Source organism: Balaenoptera musculus, chromosome 14, assembly GCF_009873245.2.
Source record: "Balaenoptera musculus isolate JJ_BM4_2016_0621 chromosome 14, mBalMus1.pri.v3, whole genome shotgun sequence".
NCBI classification, from domain to species: domain Eukaryota; kingdom Metazoa; phylum Chordata; class Mammalia; order Artiodactyla; family Balaenopteridae; genus Balaenoptera; species Balaenoptera musculus.
The window spans coordinates 70,993,396-71,007,766 of NC_045798.1; the positions used below are offsets into that span (position 1 = coordinate 70,993,396).

The window sequence follows — 14,371 nt, forward strand, 5'->3', positions numbered from 1 at the left end:
AGACAGTGGTACGAGGCAATGAGGACGGGGCTTGATGACTCAAGAGCGAAAATCATCCAAGTTCCATTTTTTGAAATGTACCTACATTTCCTTCCATCGTAAGCAACAAAAACCATTTCCTTCCTTCCTCCTTCATTTGGAAGCATCGCTGTCAGGCTACAACTAACCACATTAAAGGATCTGAATGAGCACAATGTGGAAATAGCTAAAATCACATTTCCTCTCATCAGTCTGTGGTCTCATTCCCTGCTGCAATAGGAGCAGGATTTCCGAGGATGCTGGAGCAAAACAGTTATACTGAAGAAACACAATTAGCCAGCTACGTTTGAAATCCTTTCCCATTTACTTACCGTCTTTGTATCAAAATGGATTCTTGGTGATGTGTCAGTGCTTCCTGAGGGATGAATGAGTAAGCATGGGATTCACACGGGATCTATTGTTTCAGTGAGGTCAGAAGCGCCCGCGGAGGCGGACCTACCTCTGTAAGGGTCCTGGGGTGGGTTCAAATCAGGGGACGTTGCAGACTGCACAGGAAGCTGTGGCACGGGCACCTGGTTTGGGACAAGAGAATGGCTGCCCCTCAGGGCCACGCCATCTTCACGATGGGCCCCAACCTGAAAGGGCAAGAGGAACCGTAGAGTTTAGTGGGAATCAGAGGCGTGACGGCTACTTCCAGGGCAGCAGGGACCCAAGGAAGGGAGACTAACCTTTGAAAAACAATACTCCCAAATGCATTTCACTAGAGGGCGCTAAAGGACCACGCATGCACCTAGAGTACCCAGCAAAAGACACTTTAACACTCAGTAAGATGCTGTGCTATACATCCAGTGACAAATATGGCAGAGTAGCTCAGGCAGGTAAAACGTCAAATTGTCTCCCAGGGTGCTGCAGCGGAGTGCACTGATTCGTACCCATCTGTCTTCTATCATGTCCGCCAACAGATCTGACAATTATCTTAATGCCCATATGCTTAATTGTGGGCTTCTCAATTCCCCCATTGCTATCGGAAATCCTACAGGAATTTCAATTTGGCATTCGACTTTCATTTCAGGGGATAAGATTCTCAGGCCTGCCATTTTTTTTTTTTTTTCCATAATGCCAGCTAAGCCACTGACAGCGGAAGCTACAGCAGTATGGGACATAGCCCCTGCTCGGTACAAATATAATAAAATGTCACCTGGCTTTCCAAAACTGGCAGCCCATTCCAAATTAATGTTTACTGTATTTCATCAGCTGCTGAGTTCCAAATCCAAAGGGGGACCGTTTCTGCCAATGCCACCATACCGGAAAATGTACCAATAAAGGTTTTATTAAACACACCAGTAATGCCATCATTGCCATGCAAAGATGTTTGGACATTTTTCCATATTTTTTTTTCACTATTCTGATCCTAGAAAGACACCATATTGTAAACACTCTCTATGCTTCCAAGAACAAAATTATAGAGTACAGCATGATGACTTGGTCTGAAAAAAATACTGCTGAGCTTTTTATTAACTACTACTACCTACTCTGGGGTCCAGAGATGTTGACCTTGTGGCATTGAGACAGCAATCACTGACTTTATAGTGTACACCTTCAAGTAAGACCAGTAAGCATTTGCAAACCAAGAGGAACATGAGTAGCATTTTCAATGGCATTTCCAAGTAGTTATTTTCTTAGCCTATTGTTAGGTGAACACAGGACAGTGGTTCTAACACTAAAAATATTTATCCATGAATTTATACGGCTATGAATCAAAAAGTGTAATTTTTTCCCAATCCTAAATCTGAAACCACGAAGCAGAATCGTCACTCTTTTGCTACCCAGTGTTTTAAAAGAGTATTTCCACAAAGTGCAACAATAATAAGAATCTGAACAAGCAACAATAAAATTCACAGAACCAAATGAAGCATGTGCTATCTAAAGGCAGCCTAGTATAAAGTGTCACCTTTATATCCTCCAAAACAATACAGAAGAAAATAATTCAGGGAGAGGGAGAAGGATCATATAAATCTTTCTAACTGCCCAGATTCAAAATACAGCAAAAATAAAACCATTATATATAGAATGGACAAAAAACAAGGTCCTACCGTATAGCACAGGGAACTACATTTAGTATCCTGGGATTAACCATAATGGAAAAGAATATGAAAAAGAATGTATAGCTGAATCACTTTGCTGTACAGCAGAAATTAATACAACATTGTAAATCAACTACACTTCAATAAAATAAATTTTTTAAAAAGTTAAAACAAAATACAGCAGGAATAGCAAAGGATTTAAGGACTCAGGGGCATCAGGACGTATAAATGAATGTTGTAGCTGAGAGATCTGGGGAGCCCAGTGTTTTCTGCTACTCGGGTGTCCGTGTGCCTTCCCAGAACAACCTGAACGGTGGTCATTCAGTGTCTATGTGGATGCTTCAAATATATTAAGACCCTGATTATCTCCCAAAGCAGCTCACTCCATTTTCACCACAAGTTGGCCTCCTTGTACATTCCACCCACTGGTCCTAGATTCAACTTCTGGAGTTCCATGGAATAAGTGTCAGCCCTTCTCACATATTTAACACCATTGCCATGCCACTCCCATTTTTCATCTGTAACTGAAGCCTAATCTTTTATAGGTAGACCATGCCCACCCAATTCCCTTCAACCATTTCTCACTCTTTGTGTATTGCTTTCATTTTCCTTCCAAACCAAAGAGTGGTAGCTGTTTTCCATTTTTAGATCTGTGCATTTAGAAGACTGATTCAGTCAATGATTATCCTTTCAATCTAAGATGTCAACTTGCAAGCATGAATTTTATAGGCCCTGATCAAATGGTAGCTCTTTAAGACTGTCAATCAATGTTAACCTAAATAATTACCCAAGTGTTGATTCAGTTACTGGCATTCCCAATGGATTTCATTTCTTTCCACAAAGGATGATTCTAAGTTGGAATCACTGAAGGTAACCATGGATTTGAGCACAGCAGAGATTCTCGTACTCTCCTTCTATTTTAGAGTCATTCTATTAAAACCCTCAAGGATGCAATTCAAGGTTAATATTTTGCTTTTGAATTAAAATATATTCAGTTATTAATCCTGAATTTTTTTTTCCCTTCTAGACACGTTTAGCTTTTAAAAGAGGATAGAAGGACCCACAACCAATGACCTTTCTATTTTCTTTCCCTCAACTGTAAATGAAAGACAGTGCAACTGAGTGAAAATTATACAATAATGAGAATTAATATGTAGATTATAACTGTAACTGGTCTTTGTTTGCTGTGTAATCACGGGTAAGTTGCTCAAATCCAAAATGGAGAAAATAACATTGGAAGTTACAGAGAGTAAGTTCCAGGTTTATTGCAAGGAGTAGCAGTATGCGTGACAGCTAGTACACAAAGGTACACAATAATTATTTCTATTGTTAGGTGTTCCAGCTGAAAATACTTGCATACTACGTAAAAATAAAAGTCTACATAGTTCAAGAAACCTTAGAACTCAAGCTACTTTCACTTACAATCGTCTTTGCACTCTGTCTCTATTTTGTTCATATCCATTTGATTTTAAATCTTTCTCCTGCAGAATGACAGTAAAATCTTAAATGATCTGTAAGTATGTTTGAGAAGATAGTTGTTCCAACTAGGTTTTTGGCTTTTAGCCACGCATGTTAGCTAACTTTATTTTCTATAGATCATCTCAAATAATACATCATTTTCCACAAAGGAAGTTGGAAACAATGTTATCCTTGATTATGGAAGGTCTCCCTTGTAAACTATGTATATTCCAGGTCAAATGAATGACTAATGATAGGTTCACATCCATGGATCCATCTAATTAGCTTGATTCTCCAGGATCAATTCCATTGCCTGTGGCTGTGGAATAGTATTCCAATCTGAAGAATTAGCTTTGCTTTACTTGTTTCCTTGACCACAGACAGCATTTCCTAACCCTATTTACTTCTCCCTCAGAAACATTATTTCTGGTCACATAAGAGACAAGGAAAAAACCACACTGAATGGCCAGCACAAACCCATCAATAGAATAACTCAGAAATAGACGGAGAAACCAATACTGCCATCTGTATATATGAAGGTCAGGATTTGTCCACTTACAAATATAATAATAATGGAACTAGAAAAAAAGCAGATTCCTTTAACCTACAAATCAATTCTAAAGATGGTACCCAGAAAATCCATACTTCATTAAAGTCCTATTTTCATAAACCTTTTCATCTAGATAAGCAATAAAGTTAAAAGGCAGCCGATGAAAGGTTAGTTTTATCAATATTGATTGTAAATTTTTTGTGCAGTCTTTAAGAATACAGTCTTCTTATAGCCACATACAATATGGTTTTAGATATATCTATGCTAAAAGTAGAAGAAGGAACTAAAATCTAAAAATTATTCAATAATTATCAGTCGATTGATCAGAGGGTACACTTATTAATTCAACAAATATTTCCTAATCTAGCCCATGCTTGTCACTCTGACAGGTACTGGAAACAGGGTGGTGAATAATTTAGATGTGGCCCCTGCCCTCATGGAGCTTATAAGCGATCCTTGGTGGGATTTTCGTGGAGCGATCAATTTAGTGTGGTGGTTTTAATAGGAAGGACCAGAGACTCATTCCAGCTGGCTCAGGTAAAAGAAGATTTAACAGGAAGATTTCTGTGACCTACGTTTTGGGCCTGGAGAACTCTCGGGACCTAAGGCTACCCCTTGCGTCTCAGGAGCTGTTCCAGCCTCTCTCCTTCCTCCGTTGGTACCTCTGTCTCTCTCTGGCTTCTGCCCACTCAGAACTATGGCCTGGACACTTCTCTTCCTTCACAGGAGTTCCCAGTACATCCCTTCAGGTTCTGAATCAGCTCCTAACTCCCTCTCTGTCTTAGTAGTTCTGAGTTCAGAATGCCAAGATCATCAGATGGTCCAGCTCATCATTTTGAAGCAGACACAGGCCATCCAATGAATGGGCTAGCCTGGGATCAGGTGTCCTCACCCCTGGTCCAATGAGCTATAAAAGAAGAGGAGGAGGCAAGATCATGTGGTCCAATCATGGCTGCCCCCTCCTCGGGCCCCCGTAAATCATGGCTTTTATGTGCAGCTATCTAAGCTTCATTGTATCTTAGGTCAAGGAATATTCAAATTCCGACACAGCTGTTTAAATTCTCCAGTGTGACTTTATCACTGGGAATTACTAAATACTTTTAGAAGTGTACTACTTCTTCTGAATCACATAAGCACCATATCATTTTAACTAATCTTACTTTCTGAGGAAAGAATTGATATATTAAGAACACTTTTCAACTACAGTATATAGACTTTAAGGGAAGGAAGGGTCTGGGGAGACTTGGATACCAGTTAGGACAAACTTCTTCTCATTTTACAGAGAAGAAAGCAAAGGCTGAAATGGTTAAGTGACTCAGCGAACATCTGGTTAGAGGACTAAAACAGATTTTGAACTCAGAAAACTTATAACAACATTGAACAACTTGATTGGGCATATATTATATATATATATATATATATATATATATATATATATATATATATATATATATGTACGTATATACACACACATGGGGAGGCGAGCAGAGTTTAGGGACAAATGGGGTTACTTCCTGGAGTTTTCATTTTAAAGCAGTGTGTGTATGTGTGTGTGTGTGTGTGTGTGTGCACGCATACCTAGATGCAGATATAAAAATCATTTTAGTTTTCCTTATCATAGGGAGGAAAACATCATGGCCCACCAACTCAGGCCAAGGCCAAGATGTCTAACTAAATTACAAAATTTAATATTTGCCACGACTCCTCCAACATAAACAGATTTAAAAGATATGCAGTTTCAAATTAGGTGGCTGTTGGCAAGGCTGTTTGTATGTGGGGATGCGAAGACAGCATCCTGGTAAACGTCCTTTTTCCTGATCCTCAAGCTAACAACAAACACCACAAACAAAAAAGGCATTCAGTGTTTCTGCTCTCTTTGTTTCCAGAGAGTATTGTGAAAGTAATTATTCTGTTGTATTTAAGAGGCCTATTTCATGGATGGGAAAATGTATTAAATTTCATTTGGCAGTTATTCAATCCTTGTTAATGTTATCTCCAGAGATAACTGCTTCAAAACAGGCTTTCAGACCTCAGTTCTTTCTCCTCTACCATAATCCTTCTAAAAGAGTGTAGGATGGAAACTTTAGGAAACTTGTCATCAATTTCTAGACCCGCGATAATGACACAAAACCAGAAATGCTGTTAGAGACATTTTAGTAGCTCAAAACGAAAGTTTGTAATTAATGGCATCAGGTTCAAAATTTTCCTTTTGACAGAGGTGTTTTTTAGAAAGAAGAAAAATAACAACAAGAAAATGGGGCAAAGAAAAAAGTCCTGGTAACTTTTACTTTTCTCTCTTCTTTCTCTTGTTTTGCCATAATCATAAAAAAAAAAGCTGATGGGCTGGGTTTTTTTTATTGTAATTGGACACCCATTGACAGAGAAAACAGTTTTGGTGTCTGAACTGTAATCTCCCCATGAAATATCAATTATACATGACAGTCGTAGAGTGCTAGATTTCAGTTTCAATTATCTTGCCAGATCTGTCTGTGTCATATTAGAGGAAAGCAAACATTTTCTCAAATGTGCAAAAAATACCATTGAGTCCAAAAGGTGCATCTTTTAAAGAAGTGGGAAGTGGTCCTGCAAACTTTTTTTAATAGCACACAGATGGGAACTCAGAAGTTCATGAAATAGCAGTGGTAGACACTGTGAGGAATAATATTGGAGGCATCAAATTCTGTAGAAAATGAGACTAGGCTCTGATAATCAACTCTTTCGTGTGAAAAAGCCCTGACATCTGGGACACCCTTCAACCATGAATATAATTTCCATACTCCTCAGTTTTAAAAGAATTATCAGATCATTTAAAAAAATTCATGTGATTAAACATTGAAAGGACTTTCCACTAAAGTCAGATCTGGATTGAGTTCTTTAGTTTGGATTTCGATTCTTAAAATGTTTATTGGGAGTAGGCCTCCTAATTTTCTTAAAAACACCTGTTTTTCTCCCCCAGAAATTTCACAGCTTCACTTAGGCTTTGCCTGAAGTAAGGTAATTCCTTACTGGGCAATTCTTGGAAACGTATTTAATGCTTATTCCCCAGATGATAAAAGAATTTTCGAGAGGATTTAAACACAATCTAAATGACCCTGACCTTGGCAGTGTCACGGGATCAGCTAGGCTGAAACCCCCCTGATGTCCACCAAAATGGTTAAAGATGAATGATTCTGTGATCTAGTTTGAGAGATGCAAACGGCTGTTACCTGATTTCAGTTCATCTTTTTATTTTTTTTCTTAACTCATAAGTTCCATCTAGTGAAACCGTTTCATTTCTCTCCTCTGTATACCCACCCTCCACCCCCAATTCTCTACATCATTTTCCTACACAGGAAACCAGAAGTGGATGCAGCCCACCAAGCGGGGACCTCGGGGGGTGGTTGGCAGAGTCCATTCCATCCCTTCCTTGCCCCGGGTAGCAAGTTAGTAAGTAGGCTGGAGGGAACTAAAGTTAATCCATGCCTAGTGAACCAAGCCCATGTAGTACAGAGATTATGGTGCACTTTTGCAATTACTTGTAAGCAGCTTCTTTTGTCCAGTGTGAAGGAAAAGACAACTGGACACTTGATGTGTACTTGGAATTTCGGGTCCCCGCAGTGTAAACACACCTGTGTGAGGCCGACTGGCACACAAAGTGCCCTGTAGCCAGCCCAGGAAGTCCATCACTAGGGATTCATCCTTACCTAGCTGGCCTTAGTTTTAAATTTTTTAAATTAATTTTTATTGGCGTATAGTTGGTTTACAATATTGTGTTAGTTTCTTTGCTGTACAGCAAAGTGAATCAGTTATACATATACATATATCCACTCTTTTGTAGAGTCACAGATGTGGAAAACAAACATGGTTACCAAGGGGAAAGGGGGGGGTGGATAAATTGGGAGATGGGGGTTGATATATACACACTACTATATATAAAATAGATAACTAATAAGAACCTACTGTATAGCACAGGGAACTCTACTCAATACTCTGTAATGACCTATATGGGGAAAGAATCAGGCCTTTATTTTTTAAATGCTTTTTTTTATTATCCAATCAACATCCACTGATTGTAACATATTCGGAAAGGCAAAGGAAGTGTGAAGAAGCTTGCCTGAACTAATAAAACATTTCTTTCCCATCACTTCCGAAATACTCAGCTTGTAAATGCTATATCCTCTGCGCGTCACTTGGCCTCTTGGATATCAAGTTTTCAGTATGGCTTTTCATTGTTCTATGGATTAAGTCTAAGATCAATACCTTATGCTTCTGGGTCCTTCACCTGGACACCAGAGGACCATGCTTGTACCCTCCTGTTCTTAAATTCCTTCATCTCAATATTCAGTTACCTACTTGTGGCCCCTCATCTGCTGCCTTCACTCCCACATCCCTAAGGCTTGAGCTAAGCCCTTCCTCTTCTGTCCCCCAGGGCTGGTTTCCTCCCCATGACCCCTGACCACTTCTCTTTCATTAGTCCCACAGACCCACATACTCTCATTCCTCCTAGACTGTCTGGGTCTCCAGAACACTCATCATCTTGCTGGACCTGGAAAGGGCTCTCCGCTGATTGTTCATTACGGACACCACCCTTAAAACACACTCAAGGCCACTGTCTAATAGGGCAGGGCATATGCATCAATGATTTTGTTTTGCTGCTATTCACAAAGCCTATACTTGTCTTTTTTTTTGGCCATGCCCCGACCAGGGATCAAACCCGTGCCCCCTGCAGTGGAAGCGTGGAGTCTTAACCACTGGACCACCAGGGAAGTCCCAAGCCTATACTTGTCTTGAAATGTAAGCATCCCAAGGGCAAGCACTGGCTCCTTGTATAGGGCTGTAATATCACAAGGTGCAATTAGTTACTTCCTAAACGGTAAATGATGACACCAATGGCATATATCTTGTGAGACTATCTGAAATCTAAAAGCTTTCGGTACTGTCGAATATAGGTTTAGCATGTTTCTATCAAAAAATAAACATTTCGTTTTATTCAACGAATGCCTTAGGAATGCCTATTATATGCAAGCCACTGCAGGAAAAAATAATAAAAGATAGATGTGTGTATTACTTTACAACCTCTTACATCTTAAAGACGAATTAATATAATTACTATATAGGGCAAAATAAGATGAATGTCATAAAGGAGTATAAGGTCATGTAGGGTTTTAAAGGATGGGTGAAATCATATGAGATGGAGAAACCAGAGACTACTTCAAGAAAAAGGTGGCATTTTAGATAGGATTTGAATGATGGGTAGAATTTTGATATAGATTATCTATATATACATTTTTTTAAAAAACTGATATTTGACATTAATTAACATCTCAACTTTAAATAAAAGTTCCTATTTTTACAACAAGAAGTGCCAATATTTAGATTATATATATATGAAGAAGCAGCTAAGGACTGCACATCAATGTGTTTTCATACTGTCAGACAACACATTTTGGACAAAAAGCAGACTTTTTGTAAAGCCCTTTATAAACCTCAATGGCTTTGTTACAAAGTGAACAACATAGGGCATTTTGGATACAAATGGTACCTCACTGTATGTGTGTATTATTGGCCCAAATGATTCACTCTTATTTAACTGCAATGAAGTCTTTCATCTCCCAGCTATACAATAATAGTTTCCATATGACCAGTGGCTCTGCTATAAATAAGATCAAAAGCAAAAGAAAGGATTTAATAAAAGAAAATGACATTAAGAGTAGCATTAAATCAGGGGAAAATACCAATATCCAACTCTTTGTTTTTTTTTTTTTTTGAGAATAAAGCTCCACAGAGGATTAAGCAGTTTCCCCAATATGTCATGAAAAGGCATTTACAAGCAGTAGGCATGTGCAAAATCCATTTGCGTAGGCTTTAGAGTGGCAAAGATTAAGTTGGGGGACGGGATGGGGAGAACACCCCCCATGTAGAGGCAGGCTGGAGGACAGGTACCAGACCAAACAGCTAGTTTTACAGTGCACAGTTCAAGGGAACGTGTCAGTGGCGGACGTCCATCCACTTCTCTGTCCTTTTCTGTTCTATTTTATGGAGATGGGCTTTTTGGTAATCCCGAGTTTCTCGGAGAATCATAACATTGCTCAACCCTAGTACATGAGTTCTGAGAAAGGAAGTTTTTTTTGGCAACGCACAGTGACTTGATATGAAGAGCCAACTTCCCAAACAAATTTTCTTCTAGTTCTTTAAAAAAAAAAAATTACAATGTTAATCTCTATTCCCGACTGGATAAACAGCTGCTAATAACCCCCAGCTCCCAGGGGAGGAGGTCGTTTCCTTTCATCTTCAGGCTGGTGGATATCTGACATGCACTGGACTTTAGTGATTCCACATGTTTTGTACTTGGCCTTTTTCAAAACTGCCTCGTCCTGGTTCTGCCAATTTGGGTTCCTTTTCTGCCTTTCCCTGAGATTGCCTCCATGAACTTGGAGGACGTACTCAGTTCTGCGACTACTTATTTGAAATCATAGTTCTTTTACTGTGGGTGTATTTAAAGAGGAAATTCAAGCACTTATAATACCTAAAGGAAGTTAAAGCCTTGGACCTTTGTATTTGAAGCCCTGGGAGGGAAACAGCCATTTCAGAGGGAGCTGATTATTCACTCAAGGGCTGGCCATGTTCAAAGATCTTCAATTTCTAATAGCATCACTAATGCGATTACTTTATCTGTTTGCGTCCTAAATAAAGGAGCCAACTTCAACACTTTTTTCCTCTAATAGGAAGTACCCTGCAGAAGATTACAGGGCCAGCCGGGCCCCAGAGTCTTTCTCACTTGTCCCTAAGCACCTGCTTTTACTGGTGACCTCAGTTCTACACCTCAAGATTCAGACATTTCGCAAAACAGCTTTTTAAACAAAAACCAGCTGTTTCCCATCTAGACTGCAGGGGGAAAATTTTTGGGCGGCTCACAGAAACATTACCCAGAGACTACCATTCTCCAATAACTTTCACACACTTTCAGCTCCGAACGAGACCCGTCCCTGTGCCAAAGCTGGGGAGCAGGCAAATGTGAAATTAAAAGGTGGAAACTCAACACTGTGGTTTTTGACGATATGTCCAATTAACTGCTTGAAAATGAATGTGGCTATTGTATCAGGACAGTGCTTCCTCAAAAGATGTCATTTAACTAATATTGGACCGATCTTTTGGTTAGACTCAACTTTAGAGTTCTAAGTTGACTTATGGACCTAGAGGAAGCTGTAATTATGCACAACTGTGAATGTCAACCAATTAAGTAGACGCCCCGCATTTCAGAAATTCGACGTTAAAGCTTCTGTGTTTTTTTTTTTAGGTATTCACTCCTAAAGGTGCTTTGCCTAAACGCTCTTCTTATTTCAAATCCATTTTGCACCTCTGTTTTCTAAGCAATGAAGATACTTCTGATTTAAAAAAAAAAATTTACAGCCCCAGTAAAAGTTAACAGAACACAACACCTACAGGTTTTGAAAAAAATATAAAATGGCCAAGGTCTAGTCTTGGCTTTTAAACGGTGCCAAGTTGCTCCAGTATTTTCTGTTTTGGTATGAATGACATAACTGAATTACTTCATGAGCTGCTACTTTAATTCCTAAGGGTGGAAAATTCCATGAGTTAATTTAATTTGGATGTAAAAAATATACATGAAAATTCACTCTTCCTGTCGACTCTCCTGTGAAGGATGCGAGCCAGTTGTCGGAGCTGCCGTGCTCGGAGGAGGGGCTCCCGGCCCAAGGCAGCCCTGCCTGGCACGCCGCATCATCGGGTCATTTTCCTACTTCCACCTGGGCACTTAAGATCCTTGATTTTCTGCGTATTTTTTTGGATCATGTTTATTCTATGGCTCTGTAATGCCTTTTCTAGCCTGTCTCTATTGAAATCCAACGCAGACTCTAATGTGAGCTCAATGACATGTTCTCCAGGAAACTTTTCCTAGCCATCCCGAAGGCTGGCCAATGATCGTCCTTCTCCGAGTCACTTAATCATTCCACCCAGCGTGATAGTTAGTTAGGCACATACTTGTGTTATCACCCCCCCAGAGCCAAAGGCCTGTGGGCTCAGAGACTTTCTCTTACACATGTATGTATCCCCCAAGGACCTGAAGCACAGACAATACAGAATGAGTGAAGAAACATCTGTGTAATTTCTAACCTCTACAATAGAGATTTTTCCCTTCAGAAAATCTGCTTTCCTGAGAAAATGAGGGGAATATTACCTTTTAAAAATGTACAGGTCGTGTCTTCTCTAAATTATGGACTGTTTAGCACTGTGTCTTTGTCCCCAACAAAATATAACTGTGCTACTGAAAGGGTCTACCTGCTTTTTCCTCTGTTATTTAAGAAGAAAGCAAAGTCAAAGTGTGTTGCAGTCATAGAGTCTGTTTTAAATGTGTTTTTATATTTTAAAAGCAGAGGAGACAACCATTGGGTTTTATGTATTTAAGGTTCATGACACCAGGGTGCTAAACACAGGGGAAAGATAAGGAACTAGGCTTGGCTTGTCCTAGAAGCAAGGGGAAAGGGAGTCCTTTGGGTTTGACGGTCCAGTGCAGACTGACTGTCTCGTTTCTAGGTCACAGGGCCTGAATTAAAGTAAAATGGGTACTGGGGGAAGAAAAAGGGGATATACCTAATTTAGACCTAGAGCTGTGGGATCTGGGCACACATCATGCCGAACCACTTGTCTTAGAGTTTGTTAATGGAGAGTAAATGGTCTCCATGCTATGGCTGGATTCAAAACCTCTTGACTTTTGTTTAAAGGTATGCTGAAATATCAAATGGTGAGCTCAAGGATTCTAAAACTGTCGTAACTAACCCATGGTCAAGAGAACTTCTCTAAGTCAGACGGAGAAAGGCAAATACTGTATGTCTCAGTTATATGCAGAATCTAAAAAAATGAACTCAAAGAAATGAGAGAGTAGAATGGTGGTTGCTGGGGGCTGGGGGAAATGGGGGGATGTTGGTCAAAGGCGAGACACTTCCATCTATAAGATAGATAAACCCTGGGAATCTAATGTACAGCATGGTGACATTAATTAACAATACTGTATTGTATATTTGAAAGTTTTTGATGGTGGCTCTTAAAAGTTATCACCACCACCAAAAAAAAAAACCCAACTAATTATGTGAGGGGATGGAGGTGTTAACTAACCTTACTGGAGTAAACATTTTGTAAAATATACATGTATCAAATCATCACATTGTACACCTTACACTTACATATGTTAGATGTCAATAATATCTCAAAAAAGCCGGCAGAAGTTTTTTAAATGAAGGGAATTTCTTCAAGTTATTTTCCCTCTCTGCCTTTTCCCCCCAGGTTTTCTTAAAACAAAGTACAACATTGATACAGATAAAACCTTTCAATTGAGGCTGCTAATCTGCTTTCAGACATTTTTGATAATTGTGGAGAGTAGGAGAGATGGTAGAACACTAGAGCTAGGCAAATATCCTCATTAAAGAGAAACAAGACCCAATGTAGAAGCTATAGAAAGCTGATGTTGATGACTAAGATCTTGGGTGAAATTCTGTAACAGGCTATTTAAAAGACAGTTCCGAAATGCTCTGAAACACAGGCGATGACCTCTCAACTCAGTTGAGTTCCACCAAGAACAAGTCTTTCTGTATAAACCTCGTTCATGGGAATGCTGCACACCTGGCGTTTGGTGACAAATTTGCCAACAACAGAGCTGCAGAATATGTGACTGAATGAGGATTTGAAGGAGACCTTGACACCGGAAACAGTATGAAATTCACTGATACGACAAATAGTGCACAAGGACAGTTGACGGACATGTGGCCGATGGATTTCAGCTGATTACAAGTTCAGTATTTGTCAGTAGAATGATGATGTCGTCAAATACTGCCAATAGGATGCTGTGAGGTGGCCTTTAATGAAGACATAATGTATTTAATGGGTTTCGTGATAGATCCACCCTAGTCTGTGCTAATGATTCCTTGAGCACTGTATTCAATTTGAGATTCTACACACTAAATGGTCCTGGGCGAGCAGTGGGGGAGTATTCTTTTTAAAATTGGAAGAATGCACTGGAAAGTTATAAAGTCAAAACTTTTTTTTTTTTTTTTTTTTAGGATAAATATTTGAAGATACAGATGTATACCCTAGAGGAAAAAAGAAAAAAAAAACCGAGTAGACTGTCTTCAAATAATTGCAAGTTTCTCAAGTATTTGTTGACTTGACTTAGGGGTAACTCCAATGGGCAGAAAAATGAAAACTTCACAGGGAAGTAAATTTGGGCTGGACATAAGGAGGAATTTTCTAAAGTCTGATGGAAATGGGCTTTATGGTCATTTAGAGCTACTCAGCCTTGGAGGAAGAA

The 14,371-nt window shown here is 39.4% G+C and overlaps 1 protein-coding gene across 21 annotated transcripts in view; it reads right to left on the reverse strand.

Moving 5' to 3' along the window:
* The window catches only part of TCF4 (transcription factor 4), a 352,696-nt gene that overhangs the window by 6,298 nt on the left and 332,027 nt on the right, over positions 1–14,371 (reverse strand). For all 21 annotated transcript variants that reach the window (XM_036874762.1, XM_036874761.1, XM_036874759.1 and 18 more), the window contains one exon: positions 479–614. In XM_036874762.1, coding sequence (XP_036730657.1) covers positions 479–614 — 136 coding nt within the window. The remainder of the gene's footprint in view (positions 1–478; positions 615–14,371) is intronic.